This window comes from Megalops cyprinoides, chromosome 1, assembly GCF_013368585.1.
Source record: "Megalops cyprinoides isolate fMegCyp1 chromosome 1, fMegCyp1.pri, whole genome shotgun sequence".
In the NCBI taxonomy this organism is placed as follows: domain Eukaryota; kingdom Metazoa; phylum Chordata; class Actinopteri; order Elopiformes; family Megalopidae; genus Megalops; species Megalops cyprinoides.
The window spans coordinates 14,682,315-14,698,788 of NC_050583.1; the positions used below are offsets into that span (position 1 = coordinate 14,682,315).

General features: G+C 41.0%; 1 protein-coding gene and 1 long non-coding RNA gene across 2 annotated transcripts; both read left to right on the top strand.

The window, feature by feature from the left end:
• The first annotated feature begins 2,088 nt into the window (after positions 1-2,088).
• serhl (serine hydrolase like) lies at positions 2,089-7,577 on the top strand. The gene is made up of 13 exons (XM_036543066.1): positions 2,089-2,126; positions 2,737-2,808; positions 3,711-3,854; positions 3,977-4,090; positions 4,273-4,314; positions 4,842-4,861; positions 4,973-5,047; positions 5,227-5,336; positions 5,555-5,634; positions 5,769-5,803; positions 6,030-6,106; positions 6,321-6,408; positions 6,809-7,577. The coding sequence occupies exons 2-13, from the start codon at positions 2,748-2,750 to the stop codon at positions 6,953-6,955; spliced, it is 993 nt and encodes a 330-aa protein (XP_036398959.1). The 5' UTR covers positions 2,089-2,126; positions 2,737-2,747; the 3' UTR covers positions 6,956-7,577.
• Positions 7,578-8,684: 1,107 nt separating this feature from the next.
• On the top strand, positions 8,685-10,453 carry LOC118791998. Its single transcript, XR_005005582.1, has 3 exons — positions 8,685-8,848; positions 9,214-9,270; positions 9,438-10,453. It is a non-coding gene; the product is annotated as an uncharacterized LOC118791998 (long non-coding RNA).
• Positions 10,454-16,474: the final 6,021 nt, after the last annotated feature.

Here is a 16,474-nt window from a genome sequence, read left to right on the forward strand (position 1 = left end):
ATATTGTTCTGAAACTGCCTTTTTTGGAGCAGTTTTTTGGCCTGCAAACAAATGCTGACTCAGATGACTTCTTTATCTTGATTTCTTTAGACCTTCCTGCTCCACATAATACTGTTGGTCTTGCTGTTTTAATCAGTAGGCAGTATCCTAATCGTTAGGCTAAAGATCTGTTAGCCTTACACATCTCCACAACTCCCACTGTGTACAGTCATCCATGTATTTGTTTCAGGATCAATCTCATTCTTGACTTATGTACGATGATGATAATGTTTTTTTCCTTAGCAAAGCATGTCCTTTTACATGGATGAACTACAACTATTTTGTCAGTCAAACAAACTATCTGATCTCTATTGATGTCTCACTGATATTAAACCTTGGGTGGCTAAAAATGTTCCAGCTAAATGCTAATAACAAAAGCTTTAGCTGCTTCAGCAAAGTGGGGTGTTTGTTTTTTTCCAATCTTTCTTTCTGCATTGCAGCAATTCTGAAGAAAACAGAAGACTGTTAATAGGAAAAATATAATTCATGTAACTAATTAACTAACTAATGAAACCAATTAGTAACTAAGTAACTAATATATATGCTTGTATGTGTGTGTGTGTTAATTTCAGCTTTCTCCTTTTCTCTCTCTCTCTCTTTTTTTCTTAGTTGGAAAGGGCATTGAGGAGCCTTTTGAAAACACCCTGCAGTGGAGTTGTTGCAGGCAGATTCATTCTCAGTTCCAGAGTTGCAGCTGTTCTCACCTGTTGGACGTAGGAAGTTGGGAAAGCAAATGAGTCTCTAATGCGCCAGTTTTCATAAATATGCATGCAACCTCACATACACACGTGCACACATACACACACACGCGCGCGCGCGCACACAGTGTGTACCTAGGCGCAATGAAAATGGGTGCAGTGTAGCATAGTGGTTAAGGAGCAGGACTCGTAACCGAAAGGTTGCCGGTTCGATCCCCGCTGGGACACTGCTGCTGTACCCTTGGGCAAGGTACTTAACCCACAATTGCCTCAGTAAATATCCAGCTGTATAAATGGATAACATTGTAAAGAACTGTAACCTATGTAAGTCGCTTTGGATAAAAGCGTCTGCTAAATGAATAAATGTAAATGTAAATGTAAAATACACCATCTTGTGTCCATTGAGGTGTGCTGCTTTCGTTGTGCAAAAAGGTGCATGGATGACCTCTGTTGTCTAAACAGGTGCATTACGCTGGAAGTCGCAGAACAACGGGCAAGTTGAAAGACACCAAAGAGGAGATTTAGACGGTTCAGTTATTAACCATGGCGAAGCAGACATTCTAAAAGTTTAACCACAAGAGTAAAGTCGATGGGTACTAAGATCTTAACGACCGATGCAGAAGAACAATGATTGAGGTTAATGACCAGAGTAAAGTGGGGAGAGGTTGAGATAGGTAAGTGATTCACATCTTATGTAATTTCCCCATGACATACACCCTATAGCTCCTTGGTGGCAATCCTTTAATTCTCAATGCTTTTAAAGACATCATGATGGGTAAACAATTCCTGGTGTGCTGTATTCAAACGGAATTCAGAATTGACAATTTGTTTTAGTTTACAGGCTAATTTTAAAATGCCCGCAGAAAAAAATATTAATGTTAATTAAAAATTAAATTAATTTATTAATTTAACAATTGAGAGGTCTTTGAGTCATTTAGTAAAACACATTCCTAATCAAATTTATTTGTTTATTGCTAGTTAATACATCCCCGATGATGTGATTTTTTTAACTTGTGTATTAAAATGTGTTTTGTAACTTCACCACAAGCTGACAGCTCAGACACTTATAAAGGATTCTAGTGTTTGGCAGCTCGCCTAACATTAGTTGTGTAATTTATTACTGAATTGTTCCATATAACCTTTTAACAGCATGTTTGGGCATGTGCATTATCCGTAATTTTTTGCACAGTGAAAGTTAAGACCCGCAGGTTAAACCGACAAGCTCTGCGACTGGACAATACGAAGAAAATTACAATTGGTTAAAATGGATGTCAATCATTTGCATAGCCGTAGAGATCAAGTTGTGATCAAGCCGTGGAGAGCCGCATGTGATTATGATTGGTCGCGCCATAGCACATGCGACACCCGGAAGTACAGTAACAGACTCAGGTAAAGTTGTAAAGGTTATGCGTGGAGTTATGTAGCTATGTGGCTGTAGCACAGCCATTTAACCTGTAAAATAAGCATAAGCATAAGCGAAAGCTTTCATACTGTACTAGCTGGTCACGTACTGACTCCTTATGGTTTTTCGCTTGTGTTGTACTCTACCTCACTAGTGTCCTCACTGGATAAAAGCGTTTGCCAGATGAATAAATGTAAATATACTTGCAGAGACGTAGATGACCTTTTCGACTGTAAAAGTTTGTTAACCTTTGTTAAGCTCGGTCCGACTTTTAATTAGCTGTCACGCTAGCCAACTTTCTTCTAACAAGCTAGCTTTCCGGCTAGGTAGTTATCTGTATAGCTATTTGCCCTTTTTCGGCCTCTGTGTACTTTGACCTAGTTGGCTGAATTTACGCTAGATTCCTCATCTTTCCTTGTATTTAAGGTGTACGGTGATCATGCCACGGTTCAATCATGATTCAGGGTTGTGCCAAGCCTAACTGGCTTGGTTAAAATGCTTACGAAGTAGCAGTGTAACATAGTGGAAGAATAATAGTGGTATGCGTAGGTAGCAAACTTCCTAGCTTGCTACAAAACGTGTGTTTGTACCGTGCAGGTCGTTTGAGAATGATAAAGCCCTTAACAGGACTCAAACACTTGTCGACCGCAGTCGCAATGAAACAAGCAGGTGAGACAAAACTCTACGTCTTATTGTGTTGAAACTATGCTTTCATTTACCTGTTTTCAAACTGGTGTATGCATTTATTCATTCAAATAACCCGCAAAGTGCAAGCACATGAAAAATCATTAACACTGTCTGAATCATGGCTCCCTTTGCAAAATTGAATGGAAGTTAAGTCAGTGAAAATGACACAAATCTGCAAGCCAATATAAAAAGTGATTGATTAGATTAGTGCTTAGTGCTGATCATATGTGAATTTACACACATGCTTAGGGCTGGGATACGATTGTGACTTTCCCCAATTTCAGCAGTGAAGCTAGACCTTTTACAAGCTAGACAATTTGTACTGAATACAGTGTCATAATTGTTTCACCTGTGATGAAAATTTATTTAACTTCCTCATTTACTCCGTTTGTGTGTGTTATCACAGCCTTTTATCTTGAGATGTTTATCTTGTGCATATGTGTGTGTGCATGTTTTTGTCATAAAGACAGAATATGTAGCACCATTCATCAGAGGTCATAATATACATTACATTATTGCCATTTAGCAGACACTCTTATCCAGAGTGACTTACATAGGTTACAATTTTTACATGTTATCCATTTACACAGCTGGATGTTTACTGGGGAAATTCTGGGTTGAGTACCTTGCCCAAGGGAACAACAGCAGTGTCCCAGAAGGGAGTTGAACCAGCAACCTTTAAGTTATGAGCCCTGCTCCTTAACACTATGCTTCACTACCACTGTGCTACAAAATGTATGTATACATGTATTTTTATGTTTGTTGGGGATTGTTAATGTTGACAGATGGGTCCTCTCTTCCAGAGTTGATGTTCTGTAATGTAGTTTTGACTGCACCCTTACAGTATGAAGCAGTTTATTTAGATATTGATTTCTCTCTCCCAGTTTCAGAGCTATGTGTGCCCGTGCCATGGGGACAGATGAGGGGCAGAGTGTGGGGTCCTGACCACGGCCGTCCAGTGCTGTGCCTGCATGGCTGGGCTGACAACTGTGGGTCTTTCAACACTCTGATCCCACTGCTGCCTAAAGGTAGTATTCCTGCGGGGAATGACATTATTAATAACAATAGACAGTTAATATTACTGTACTGGGGTTTCTGCAGGGAATGATGTCTGCCAGTTTGTTTATATGTCTGCCTCTTTGTCTGTTAGAGTGGAGATGTGTGGCTCTGGACCTGGCAGGTCATGGTCTGTCTTCTCACAGGCCAGAGGGAGTCTTCTACACCTTCCCCTCCTACATGTCTGATGTGCGCCGAGTTGTAGAAGGTACAAAAATTTTTCACATGGTGGCAATCATCATTGTTATCACTTAAAGCTTTATATATAGTGTCAGCTGTCCACCATGCCTCCAATCTGGTGTGAATAAAGGTGAGGCAGAAGATGAAGTCAGATAGCTATTTGCAAATAGTCCCTTTGAGGAGTGTGATTAAATGACAATGTCATTTCAGCTCTGCAATGGAAACACTTCTCGATTATTGGACACAGCATGGGTGAGTCTCTCTGTAGTTCTTGGGGTTATCAAATGGTGAGCAAACATCTGTTTCTGTTTTCACTGTTACCCCCCATCTTGCCTTTTGGCTTTAATTACTGTACACACACATACTAGTATACTGTATATACAATGGAAATAAAAAGTCTACACACCCTTATGAAATTGCAGGTTTTTGAAATGTAAAGACAGAAATGACAACAATGTAAATGTCAGGCTTTTTCCATCTGTAATGTGATCTTCCAACAATCAAAAATCCAGAGAAAAAACAAACAGTTAATTATTAGAAACAGTTTAAATATAAAAACTGTAACACCCTGATTGCATAAGGCTGCACACCCTTTCATAATGGGGGCTCTAGCTGTGTTCAAAGTTGATGGCAGGTGTATGCTATTTACCTACAGGCATGATTTTGAATGTGATTGGTTAACTTTGAACACAGCTGTGTGTGTGTGTATTTGTATACTCCTTGCTTGTGTGATACTGTTTACTTTTGCAATTTAAAACCACATTTTCTCTGATCCACAGGAGGCAACATTGCCGGTTTGGTGAGTAATGCTAATGACACACATACATTGTGTCTGTTGTGTTCTTACACTTCTGTGTTAAACCATTCTTAGCTGATTGCAAGAAGCTTAATGACACGTGTGTTTTCACAGTTCAGTGCCGTGTATCCAGAAATGGTGGAGTCCGTTGTTCTCCTAGACTCATTTGGATTCTTACCCACTGACATGGTATGGACACGTATTCATCTTACACTCTCTGCTTCAGGCAGGTTCCAGGCCAGTCCAGTCAGGACATGAGGCGCATTAAACGACTCTGTGTTTCTGCAATATTTATAAACAGAATGGCTCAGGCCCTGGGTTTATACGAGCTGATTTAAAACCTCTCTCCCCGCCCTGTCTCCCTACAGAAAGAGATGCCAGGATTGTTGAGAAAGGGTATTGAAGAAATGATTCAATTTGAAAAAAAGAAAGATGAGAAGAAAGAAAAGATTTACACATATGAAAAAGCAGTTGAAAGGTAATGCAACACTCTTTGCTACTCAATAAATCATTTACTGGTTTCCCTGGCCAAGAGAGGCAATAGTCCTGCACCTACCTGAGTAAATTCTACTTCAACAGCTCTCTCAACAAGATGTAGCTGCAATCCAACAGAAAGTACTGATGTCAGATATCATTAAACTGCAGCATTGCTTTCTGTCTGTCTCCCTCACTGCCTGTCCCCTCTCATTCTCTCAGGTTAATGGCAGCAAACCCCTCTCTTTCTGAGCAATCCACACACATTCTTTTGGAACGAGGGAGCACAAAGGTCGAAGGAGGTGAAACTCTTTGTGTTTCTCACCCTCTCTTGCTCTTTACCTTCCAAGCTTACCCTCCTCTCTTCTGGTTATTTTCAGTCTAGCTGCAGTCTTCCAGAATGTACCATGCTCATTCCCCCCTCTCCCCCTCACAGGTGTTGTGTTCAACAGAGACTTTAGGATCAACCTGGTGAGTCTTTCTCCTTGTCTGTGAGAATATACGTGACAATATGTTCGCTTGTTTTTGTATGTCCAGATTTTGAACACTCTGTGCAGGTATAATATAATTTTTTATACATGCATGCTGCTGGTTCTTTTTGTTTTAATACAGGCACCGTGTCAGTGTTCATATAATTACATGAAGGTATTCTTCCTTCCCACCAACACTTTGTCCTCCTTTCTCCCTCTGCTTTCAGACCAACATTGTGCGGATAGGCATCGAGCAGAGTCTGGAGATGCAGTCCAGAATACAGGCCAGAGTTCTTGCAGTGCTGTGAGTCCTTCTTCTCTCACGCTGACATTCACAGTCAGCATTAGCTTTATGTTACTGCGTTGACACCCTAACATGCTTGCCCTCAGCCTCACACTAACATGCTGCCTGTGAGTAACCACCACACAGGATTAAGCTTCATTCTGGTTTCACTGATAGTGATGTCCTGTGGTTTGTTTGAAAGTGGCCGTAACTCTTTTTACCCTTTCTCTATCAGGGCAGAGGACGGGTTCCAGAAAACGTTTTCTCAGCCGGAACAGCAGAAATACGTCTCTGCTTTACTGAAAGGCTACACTGACAAAGGGGTGAGAGCCTTGTGCAATACAACTGCCTAAGAAATGCCACACACGCACAGCTATACTGCCATCTGCCGACAGAGAAATTCATAACCAACTGATGCCTGCGTGCACACACACACGCACACAACACACACACACACACACACCTATTTTGGACAAACACCGCAAGAAAGCGAATGGCAAATGCACAAACAAAACTCTGATGCGGAAAATGGAGTATACTTCTAAAAGCAGAACAGACCACCATCCACATTCATCAGATTCACTTCTGAGGGAATTGCCCCACTTTATTATTTGTGAACATTTTCACTCTTTCCATCAGTGTTAATGTGTTACACTTCAAGCATAGCGATCCTTCGGTCGGCGTATATGTGTTGTATGACCTGTGCCTCTTTGTATCTCTCAGGGCAGTGTGGTGACGGTGCCAGGAGACCATCATGTCCACCTGAATAACCCAGAGGCTGTGGCCCAAATTGTCACTGACTTCTTACAGGCTGGGGATCGCCCACAGTCAGACAGCACTGCTACTGATTCACAGACTGCTAAGTTGTAGCATACACGCACATACAAGCTGCTAAACTATAGGAAGCACACTCTACACATTCATACACAAACAAGCTGCTAAACTGTAGCGCACATAGACATAGGCACACACACACACACACACACACACACACACACACACAACCCCAGCCCCCCCACAGACATGGACAGCTTAGCCGTTCATACACGTACTGTTAAACTGTAAGTATATACATGCTAACAAATGCACACACAGACAGTATTGACATTGACACGTAGGCTGCTAAATTATACAACACATGTACTTGTGCACACACACAAGCTCAAACACTCAGAGCTTTGCCATTGATGGTATAAATGGATGACATTGTAAAGAACTCTAACCTATGTAAGTCGCTTTGGATAAAAGCGTCCGCTAAATGAATAAATGTAAATGTAAATGTAAAATAATCACATCACTGAATTATGATAGATGCGTGCACACACACACGCGCACACACACACACTCAAACACACTGAATCACAGCAGTGCCTCTGAATCACAGGCTGTTAAATAGAAATTCCTCAGTTGTACAGATTTAGCAACTTGCACATGTATCTCCCAGTACTGTATGCTGCAACTGAACTGCTGCAGATTTAGAACAAAAACAGTTACATCCATTTCTAATTTTTCTTTTTTTCAGTGTATTGTAGGCACTTCTGATTCTAATTATCTTTAATTTTTTATTTAATATGGTATGACGTATTATTTAATCTTTAAGGTATATTGAGATAACTTGGTGGTCAGTCTTTTACATCGAATGTTTACAGTATTTTATCACAGATAGTGCCTTGGTCAATAGTCGAACACCAACTGAGCTCTGTTAACTTTGTCAATAAAATACCAAGCGTATGTGAATAGTCTTTCCAGTGTGATTTGTTCTAATGCATTGAAATCCAAAATAGCACACCATGGTAACAACAGTAGTAATAGATAATAATCATATCATGGATCAGTTTGTAATAGCCCTCACAGTAGGAAACATGGAAAAACAGAAACTGAAAAATTCCCTGAAATGTGTAACTGTTGAATGTTGCAAGTGCTATAAAACAGAACAGGCTATTTTCTGGATTTAAAAAATCATTATTTTTGTTCAGTAAGTGTCCCTTGCAGAAAACGCAATTTTAAGCACCCCAATATTGTGGTTCACTGCGAATCAGTCCGAATGGATTAAATCCAGATTAGTCCATTTTGGGTGCAAGCGAAAGCCCTTGGGCACACAGTAGCTCACTGTATAGTGACACTGGTAAGAAACCGCTGCTGTTCGCCATGCAGGGGGCAGCCACAGGCTGTCTTGTGCTTGCTCTGTCAGAAAGTAGGTCAGCTGTCACATTCACCCGTATGTATTTTTGTTCCTTATAACTGCATTTCTGCAAGGCAGAATGCATCCCTGCAGCTTGCTATGGCAGCCTAAAGCCTGAGCAGTATGAAGAAGGTGCGGCACGCTTCCTCTCTTATTTCACCCTGGTTATTAAAGTAACGAATCACCTCATTTGTAAGGGTGTTTAATGAACTGGAAGTGAGCCGAGCTGACGGCGCACAGACTCGACAGCATGGCCTTATTCTCCTTGAGGGTCAGAAAAAAAAAAGGTTATATAAATCTCCCTCCCTCTCACTCTCGCTCTCTTCAGCATCACTGAGCCAGTCTCCATGGCAACGCCCCCCCCCCCCCCCCCCCCCCCGCTACCCTCCCTGCCTCCCCCAGACATGACGTGGTAAACCCAGAGCAGGACTAACCTGTGTGCAATTACACGTTATCGCACATCAGAAAGATCACCTCACTTTCAGCCGTCCTGAAACATTACGTCGATTGAAATATTTGTGGATTCATTGTGCGGGGGTACTGCTTTTGTAAAGGAGGAGGAATTTTAACAGCGATCATTGGTATGTACACTCAATATGCATGTATGTGCATGCATGTACCTATTTAATACAGCATGTTTCTGCTGTCATTGCTGTGAATACAGTAAATACAGTTTCAGATATGCATTTTAAATTGTAAAGATTGATTTCTTCTTTTGGTGCAGCAATGCCTTGCCTTGTGTCACTACGAGATAAAGAAAAAAATCCATTAAAACTGGCCTTCTATCAACATCACTACAAAGCAGCTGTTGTACAGGGTTGTATGAGTATATCTACCCGTGCTAGAGTGCATTGTGACTGGCTGTTAAATAACATTACATAGTCCTCTTAGTTATTTATCTGTGGGAGTGAATAATTGTAAAATGTGTTTTACATTATGTATGTAGGCCGACATTGTGAATATCTGCTGCAGCCTTAGAAGTACCAAGACCGAACTACTGCAGGTAATGGTTATTGTGATTTTATGTACAGAACCCTGTGTTCTGTCATCTCCAGTCCCTTGAGTATGTACTCAGCAAAATCCAGATGAAGAGGCTGTGCAGTACATGGCATATTCTTAAACAGTCGTTTAATAACATTAATATATTCTCTGTTTCTGTGTTGTCCCCAGAGAAACATGTCGTGGCTATTCCTGGACTGGTTTGTTCCCGTCTACCTGCTTGTGTCAGTCCTGGTTTTAGCGGGGTTCGGCGCATGCCTCTACTTTCTGGAGCCTGGGCTGCAGGATGCACACAAGTGGAGCTCTCAGTCTGCACACCGTCGCCCACTTGTGGCAAATGATGAGAACTGCAGCAAAGATGACGATAATAATGCTCTGATCTGACATGGAGCATTGTGATGTACGCATTCTGTACTGACCACCTGGACTGCACAGGACACCTTCAGTATATAAACGCTTCAGAGGCAATTGGGTTGAAGGCTCGAATCAGTGACAGGCCACTAAATAGATAAAATAGTTAACAGAAAGTGAAATGGCAGGGCTCAATATAGCATATAGACTGACTACATCACACATTATTGTGCCATAAAAATGGTGAGAGAGAAATAACAAGGAACAAATTCCAAGTACTAACAGTTGATAAAGCAGCAGATGTCAGGCAAGGTCAAAATTGTGCCAAATTTGCACTATGTTTGTAGACCATTAAATGCTTTTGAAGATATTGCCAAATTGTTTGCCCGCATTCTAAATTTGGTTGTGGTGTTTCAGTAGTATTACTAGTACCAGTATCCTTAACACTACTGAGACTATGACCACTATTGTACAAGTTAGTCTGTTGTTATCTTGGTTATTAAATTGATCATGGTAATACTTGTCTTCATTTTTAAGTTTAATACCGATGACTGTAATAATATGCCAAATGTATGTGTCTAGCCCTCTTCAGGGTTGCAAACAAATAGTTTTCCAGATTAACACCAGTATGTAGACAAATGAGATGAGAGATGTCTTCATGTAAGTTTGTTGTCTATTCATTATTGTTTGTCATTTTCACAGCACATGTTACCCTATCCTTTTAATACAGTGTGAGTTGAATATAACTAGATACAGGTGTTTTAGTGTGGAAAAATACTTCTGTGTTAAGCGCATACTGTGCTCAAAGATGAGATATAATAAAATCTAATATTTTGCCATCAATATTTTGCTGTGTGTCTTTCCTACTTTTCGAGTCTTGATACCTCCTCTACTTTTTTTTTTACACTGCTTTCTTCCTCCTGTGATTCTCTACTACACTTAAAGCTTCTATCCTTCTCATCCTGCCATCTTCGCTCCACATCACCCCCTTACTTCTCACTCCGATCTTCATTCCCCCTCTCTGTGCCAGAAAAACAATGCCAGTCACAGAAAGCAGAGAGATGGGAGTGGGAGATGGACACAGAGGAACTTTGCATGGCAGGAATGGAGAAAATGTGCCTCTTGTACCCACTGCTTCCTGTGGCCCTGCCTCCCTCTCTTCTCTTTCATTCTTCCTCTCTGTCCTTCTCCCTCACTCAGTGTCAACAACACGGGCAGAAACAGTCTGGGCTACACAGGTCAGTTATCTTTTGGCATTCTGACACTTTTCTGTCTATAAAAGTAATGTTTACAATCAGACAGTTTGGTATAGTTGATTATACTACACTCAATGACAAAATAGCATGTCAATTGCTTTAGATTAAATGGCATTCATTTAAAAAAAAGTATCAGTTTTTTCCTCCTTTTAAAAATAATGTAAATATCATTGGCTCTAGTTCCACTATTCTATGAATCCACTATTCTCTGTTCACTATTCCCACTTCTGAAGTCTGTGTTCTGTCTTGTTGATAGTTGTCTATGTGGTTGTCCATGTTTACCTCTCTTCCTTCACATGATCTATTATCTGTCAGTCTCCACATGCTTTTGGTACTCTTGTTGAAGTATGATTTATAATAATAATAATAATAATAATAATAATGTTATTATTATTATTTTCCCCTGTACTTCATTTCACTTTTCCCTCTCTCATGTCCCTTTCTTGGATATCTTATTTCCCTCATTTGATTAGGCTTGCTGTTTTACATTTACATTCATTCATTTGGTAGAAGCTTTTATCGAAAGTGACTTGTGAGGCAGAGTACAACACAAGACAAAAGGCAAATAAGGAGTCAACAATATTAGAGGTGCTGCATGACCAAGTTTCAATAGTTGGTCAGACAAGATACAAACTAGCTGGTAGAGATGTGAGTGCATTAAACCATAAAATTATTTTTTAAAGGAAAATGAAGTTTAAGACATAAGAAATTGCTTTAGGTGATCAAGTGAGAGCAGAAGAGCTGTGTCTTCAGATGTTTCTTGACATGAGATGCGTCTTGTTTTTCTCTTGTTATTTCATGCACCCCACACTTCTCCTTCTCTTTTTCAACTCCTGTCACAGGGATCTCACACACAATGAACTCCAACATACTGGAACCCCAAGCGACACCTCCCTCTACCCGACTTCCCCTTCCCCTCTCCTCACCTGTAATCAAAAAGAAAGCCATCCAGCTTTCTTCATTCAGTGACAAAGGATTACTTTTGCACAGAATGTCCCAAGGGCAGATACCCACTAGCAGGTAAAGATTTAATGTGTTGATATTGTGCAAAATTGTCTCTCTAAATGTACTCTATAACACAGTTTGACAATGTCAATATTTTGTATTTACCTCCCTCCCTCTCCCTTTCCCTCTCTCTTTTTCTCCCTCGCACCTTCTTCCCTAGTAAAAAGTCCTCTCCCTCTCTAAGTTGCTCAGATGTCACCAGTTCTCCAACTTCCAAACCTAGTGCAAGGATTTATGCAAAAGATACAGCTTCAACAGGATCAGTGCAGACAATCAAATCACCTCAATCACCTTTCTCCCCTTCCTCATTAAATCTCCAAACAAGAACACCAAATAGGGACAGACCCTCAGCTCTTCCTTCTCATAAAACCAGAGCCAGCTCTGTCCCAGTGACAAGGATTCAGAGAGGACTACTCTCTACAAATAAAAGCCAGGAGTCTAGATTAAGTCCCACTCTGTCTAAGGAACAGAGAAGTATGCCTACTCCTGTCTCTGATAATAGGGGTCAGGGAGGCCTAAACAGGGAGCAACTTTCTGAACCACCGAGTTGCAAAACAATTGTTGGCAGAGACCCTTTGTTAAACCTCACTCAATCTGGGCCTGTGAAGAGCACGAAGGATCCTATTTCCAGGCACAAGTCTTTTTCTCAAGGCCTGAATTCCTGCGGTTTATCTCCGAGGCAATTTAATCGGGCAATAGCCTGCCAGACGAAAAGGAAAGCTCAGAGCCTTGACTTGAATCAAGCAGAGATTTGTATTGAAAAAAGTGGACAGGCACCAGAATGCATCCCGACACCTTCAATTTGTGCAGGGCAGAGTGCCAAAGAACAGGCTTCAAACCAACTTTCTGAACTGAGAGCAAAAGACAAAGACTCTCAGTTGTGCCTCACCAAGGCTGGCAATACAACAATTAAACAACACAGTCCAGAGGGTAGAACTCCTGCAACTGAAGACCTGGATTTTCAGATGCCCTTTACACCAAAGACAAGACATCAGGCTCCTCACTCTGGCAATATGCTTTCACACGCTGTAACTGCCAAAGAAAATATAAAAGGACTCTCTTCACCAATAGTCAAAAACCAGGACAAACAATCATCTCTTGTTCAATCTAACCACACTAAAGAAGACTCTTTATCTACACATCATAATTGCCCAGTGTCTGAGCAGCTTGTGAAACTGCTTGTGTCACCATTAACCAAACGCTTCAACAAACGCAGCCTGAATGTCAGTTCTACCTCTAGAAACAAATTAACTTTAGAAAAAGCATTACCAATAGAATCGAATCAAGTAGGGTGTAAGGAGAGAGTCTCTGCATCTCAGTCTTCACCTCATACTAATTTGTGGACTGCCCCACCTGGACTGTTCCAGAGCACAGGTGGTGATGGGAGTGAGATAATTAATCAGAATGGTAAATATACAAATTTTACACAAACGCTTCAGAAGCAAGATTATTTTTCTGACAAGTCCAGGAAATCTGTGTACAACAGCAAAGACGGCAAACTGAATAACGATGACCATACAGCCCTCGTCACTGACAGACAGAGTAACTGGGAAAAAGTAACAGATGGCTGCATCCCTTCAACCAAAAGGGTAAATATCCCCATCTCCAGCCCCAGGCTTCAGTATGGCATGCGACAACAAACAAAAATTCCAGATTTTTCTGAAAACAGAAAGTTCCTCAGAAGGAATCTCCCCCAAAGTGATGATTCTGAATGTGAACTCTTCTCTGCCACAATTCTGAATGGAGCACCAAGGGAAACCAAGAATTCTGCGAGAGGGATTAGAAACCAAAATGAGTTCACTGAAAATAAATTCAAACAAGAATATTCATTGGGTGTCTGTACTAATTTCAAAGCTACAGCTGGTGATGATAGAAATGAACAAAGTAGGTGCAGTAACTCTGACTCCAAAGACCTCAGAAAAAAAGCATGCCCCAGTCCAAATTCCAGGTTACGACCAAGTTTTGTGAGGAGGAAGGAGATTAGCTCAGCAAGTACCCAAAAAAGCCTGAATATATCAAAATCCAACCCAGGACCTCACCACTCAAGTGGTGTGATGGACGTACGAACTGAGATAGAATTTGAGCCTAAGCAGCTGGATCAATCTCATCAATCAGAGAGCATTCGCGAGAGGAGCGAGCACTCTCTAAATGAACTGTGTCAGATGAGCAAATCCTCTCATCAGGACGTCCAAGCAGTGGACAGCAGTGTCTTTCCAACACCCACTATCCAGTCAGAGGACCCTTGGAGCAGGGATCTTATTCCCTGTCCAGGTCCGTTTAGAGCTGCAGAGATCCATCCAAATTCCACAGACTGCTCAAATTCCACTTCAATTCACTGCAACACACACACTGAAGACATTGATACAAATTCTACAAGCTGGAGGCCCTCAAAACAACAGCAAGATTTCTGTCCCAACATATCAGCCACAGACATGATAAATAATAATGTTCTGGAGTCATCCTGCCCTGCGATGACCCAAATGGGCGCTTCCTCTGATTTTGATGGGCACAGTGATGGAGATGAATATTCAACATTTGAATGGACTGTCAGGTGGCTCCTTTCCATGGATCAGAACCAACCTCCTGTGTTCCAGAACTGTGTCGATTCTGATAAGGTCTCAGGCTTGCCATTCCGACAGAAAGGCCCGGAATGTCAAAGGAACAGAGGGGTCAGGAGTTCTCCCCAACATGGGATGAAACCACTTCTGCCAGACTGGGCATCTGCTTCCAAGGAACCCAAACACCTTCCTGAGCCCACTGTATCTGCTGGCATGCGTGCTGGAGAAAGACAAGCACTGACTGGTGAGTACAGAGAAAATTACAGAAATTCAGAAAACAGGTGAGTTGACTATGTAATACTAACTACTTAGTGGCACACTAACACTCTATCTTATTGGAGGTGGGAATGAGAGAGGAATAGGCAGTTACAGTATTAACACAAGCACAACCAAGTACTATGGAACATATTTACGAAAGAGGCGCACGCTTGAGTGAGTGCGTCAGGCTTGCTGTACATGTCTTATCTTCAGAGAGACAGGCACGCAGAAACTGAGAGATAACATACAGAGAGAAGGAGAAAAAGGACAGAGAGGGAGGGGAAAAAGCAGGCAGACACCCAAAGATCTGCAACAGCAATATTTAGAAAAAGAGGAGATGGATCGCTACAGAAGGCAACAAAGAACGTGTGAGTATTACAGATCAAAGTATCATTGTTATTCCTTTAGAGTGGCTCACGTACTGTGTCTCACAGATCTGTTTTCACCATTGTCCCTGTTACACCCAGGTATTGAGACATATGGCGATAAAATAGAGGCCTATACTTTCATACTTTTTTATTATTATTGAGTTTTTTTTGGAAGTGAAACTTTTGGTCTTCGAGATAAGAATGAGAGGAATGCACATCAACTCATAATACTAACAGAATGACTAAAAAGACACTTGAAAATCCATTCCTGTCATGAAAGTGTAGCATTGGACATTCACACAAATTCCTGAGAGGAGAAATGTATCCCATACCATTTTTGTACACATTAAGGGTGAAACACTATGCATACACAATACATTGTGAAATACATTAAATGTCAATTTTAAGATTAAGTGTTATTGCAGAGAAAAAAGAGAACATAATTGTTATATGAAGTTTGAAATTAACTTGCTAAAAACACTAACATAACATCAAATTGATGCTATGCTGGAATGGCTGTTTTGAGACTTTGCTATTGATCAAATTAAGAGTACTGCCTCATCTACTGTCTTTATATCAATGAAATCTGGACATTTTGGGAGATAAAACATCAACATTTGTTGGTACCTGTAGCTGATGGATAACACGTTGGCATACAGAAAAGTGAAATCATCACCATCCCATGAACATGTACCTGTTAATTTATCGGGGTTAGAATGATATGGAATTTTTACACACTAGTGCATGCACACACACACACACACACACTCACACTCCCACACAGAAGGTCTGTGGAGATTTGAGTAGTTTCTAGCTGCCATCAGATTTCACAAGAAGATTTTATTTTTGAATCATTCATGTATGCAGTGCAATCTGGAGTGCTGATCAATTTACATTACATTACATTTGCTAAGCAGATGCCCTTATCTAGAGCGATTTACATAATTTACATTTCAGCCATTTAAACAGCTGGATACCTACTGAGGCAATTAGGGCTGAGTGCCTTGCTCAAAGGTACAACAGTGGTGTCCTGTTCCTTACCACGATGCCACTGATCTGCCATTGGTACTCTTAAAGGTTATGTCTCACTCCAGTTTATAACTTTAAACCACCAAACGCACAGATAGCTGGCAAACTGCATCATGTCCAGTAAATCTATGTGACTGCCAATTACATTCATTTAACAGATGCTCATCTCCAGAGCAACTTCAAGCACAAAAAAAAACAGTGTATCCATTCAAGTTGAACGAGCAACAGTCCTAGGCCAGGAAAACAACACTCCCAGACCAGTGAATGTGAGCACAGCACCGTTTATGCCGTACCACAAGTTAACTTGTGCAACCTGACTAGACAAGGGATGCCAAGTATACTACCATACATCACAGTCACTTGATCACGGAATCCAAAATACA

Excerpts from the sequence above, each read along its gene's own strand:
- serhl (XM_036543066.1), top strand. The coding sequence starts at position 2,748 with ATGATAAAGCCCTTAACAGGACTCAAACACTTGTCGACCGCAGTCGCA. Across the intron at positions 5,337-5,554 it reads TATGAAAAAGCAGTTGAAAG|GTTAATGGCAGCAAACCCCT; the intron begins GTAATGCAACAC and ends TCATTCTCTCAG. Across the intron at positions 5,635-5,768 it reads GAGCACAAAGGTCGAAGGAG|GTGTTGTGTTCAACAGAGAC; the intron begins GTGAAACTCTTT and ends TCCCCCTCACAG.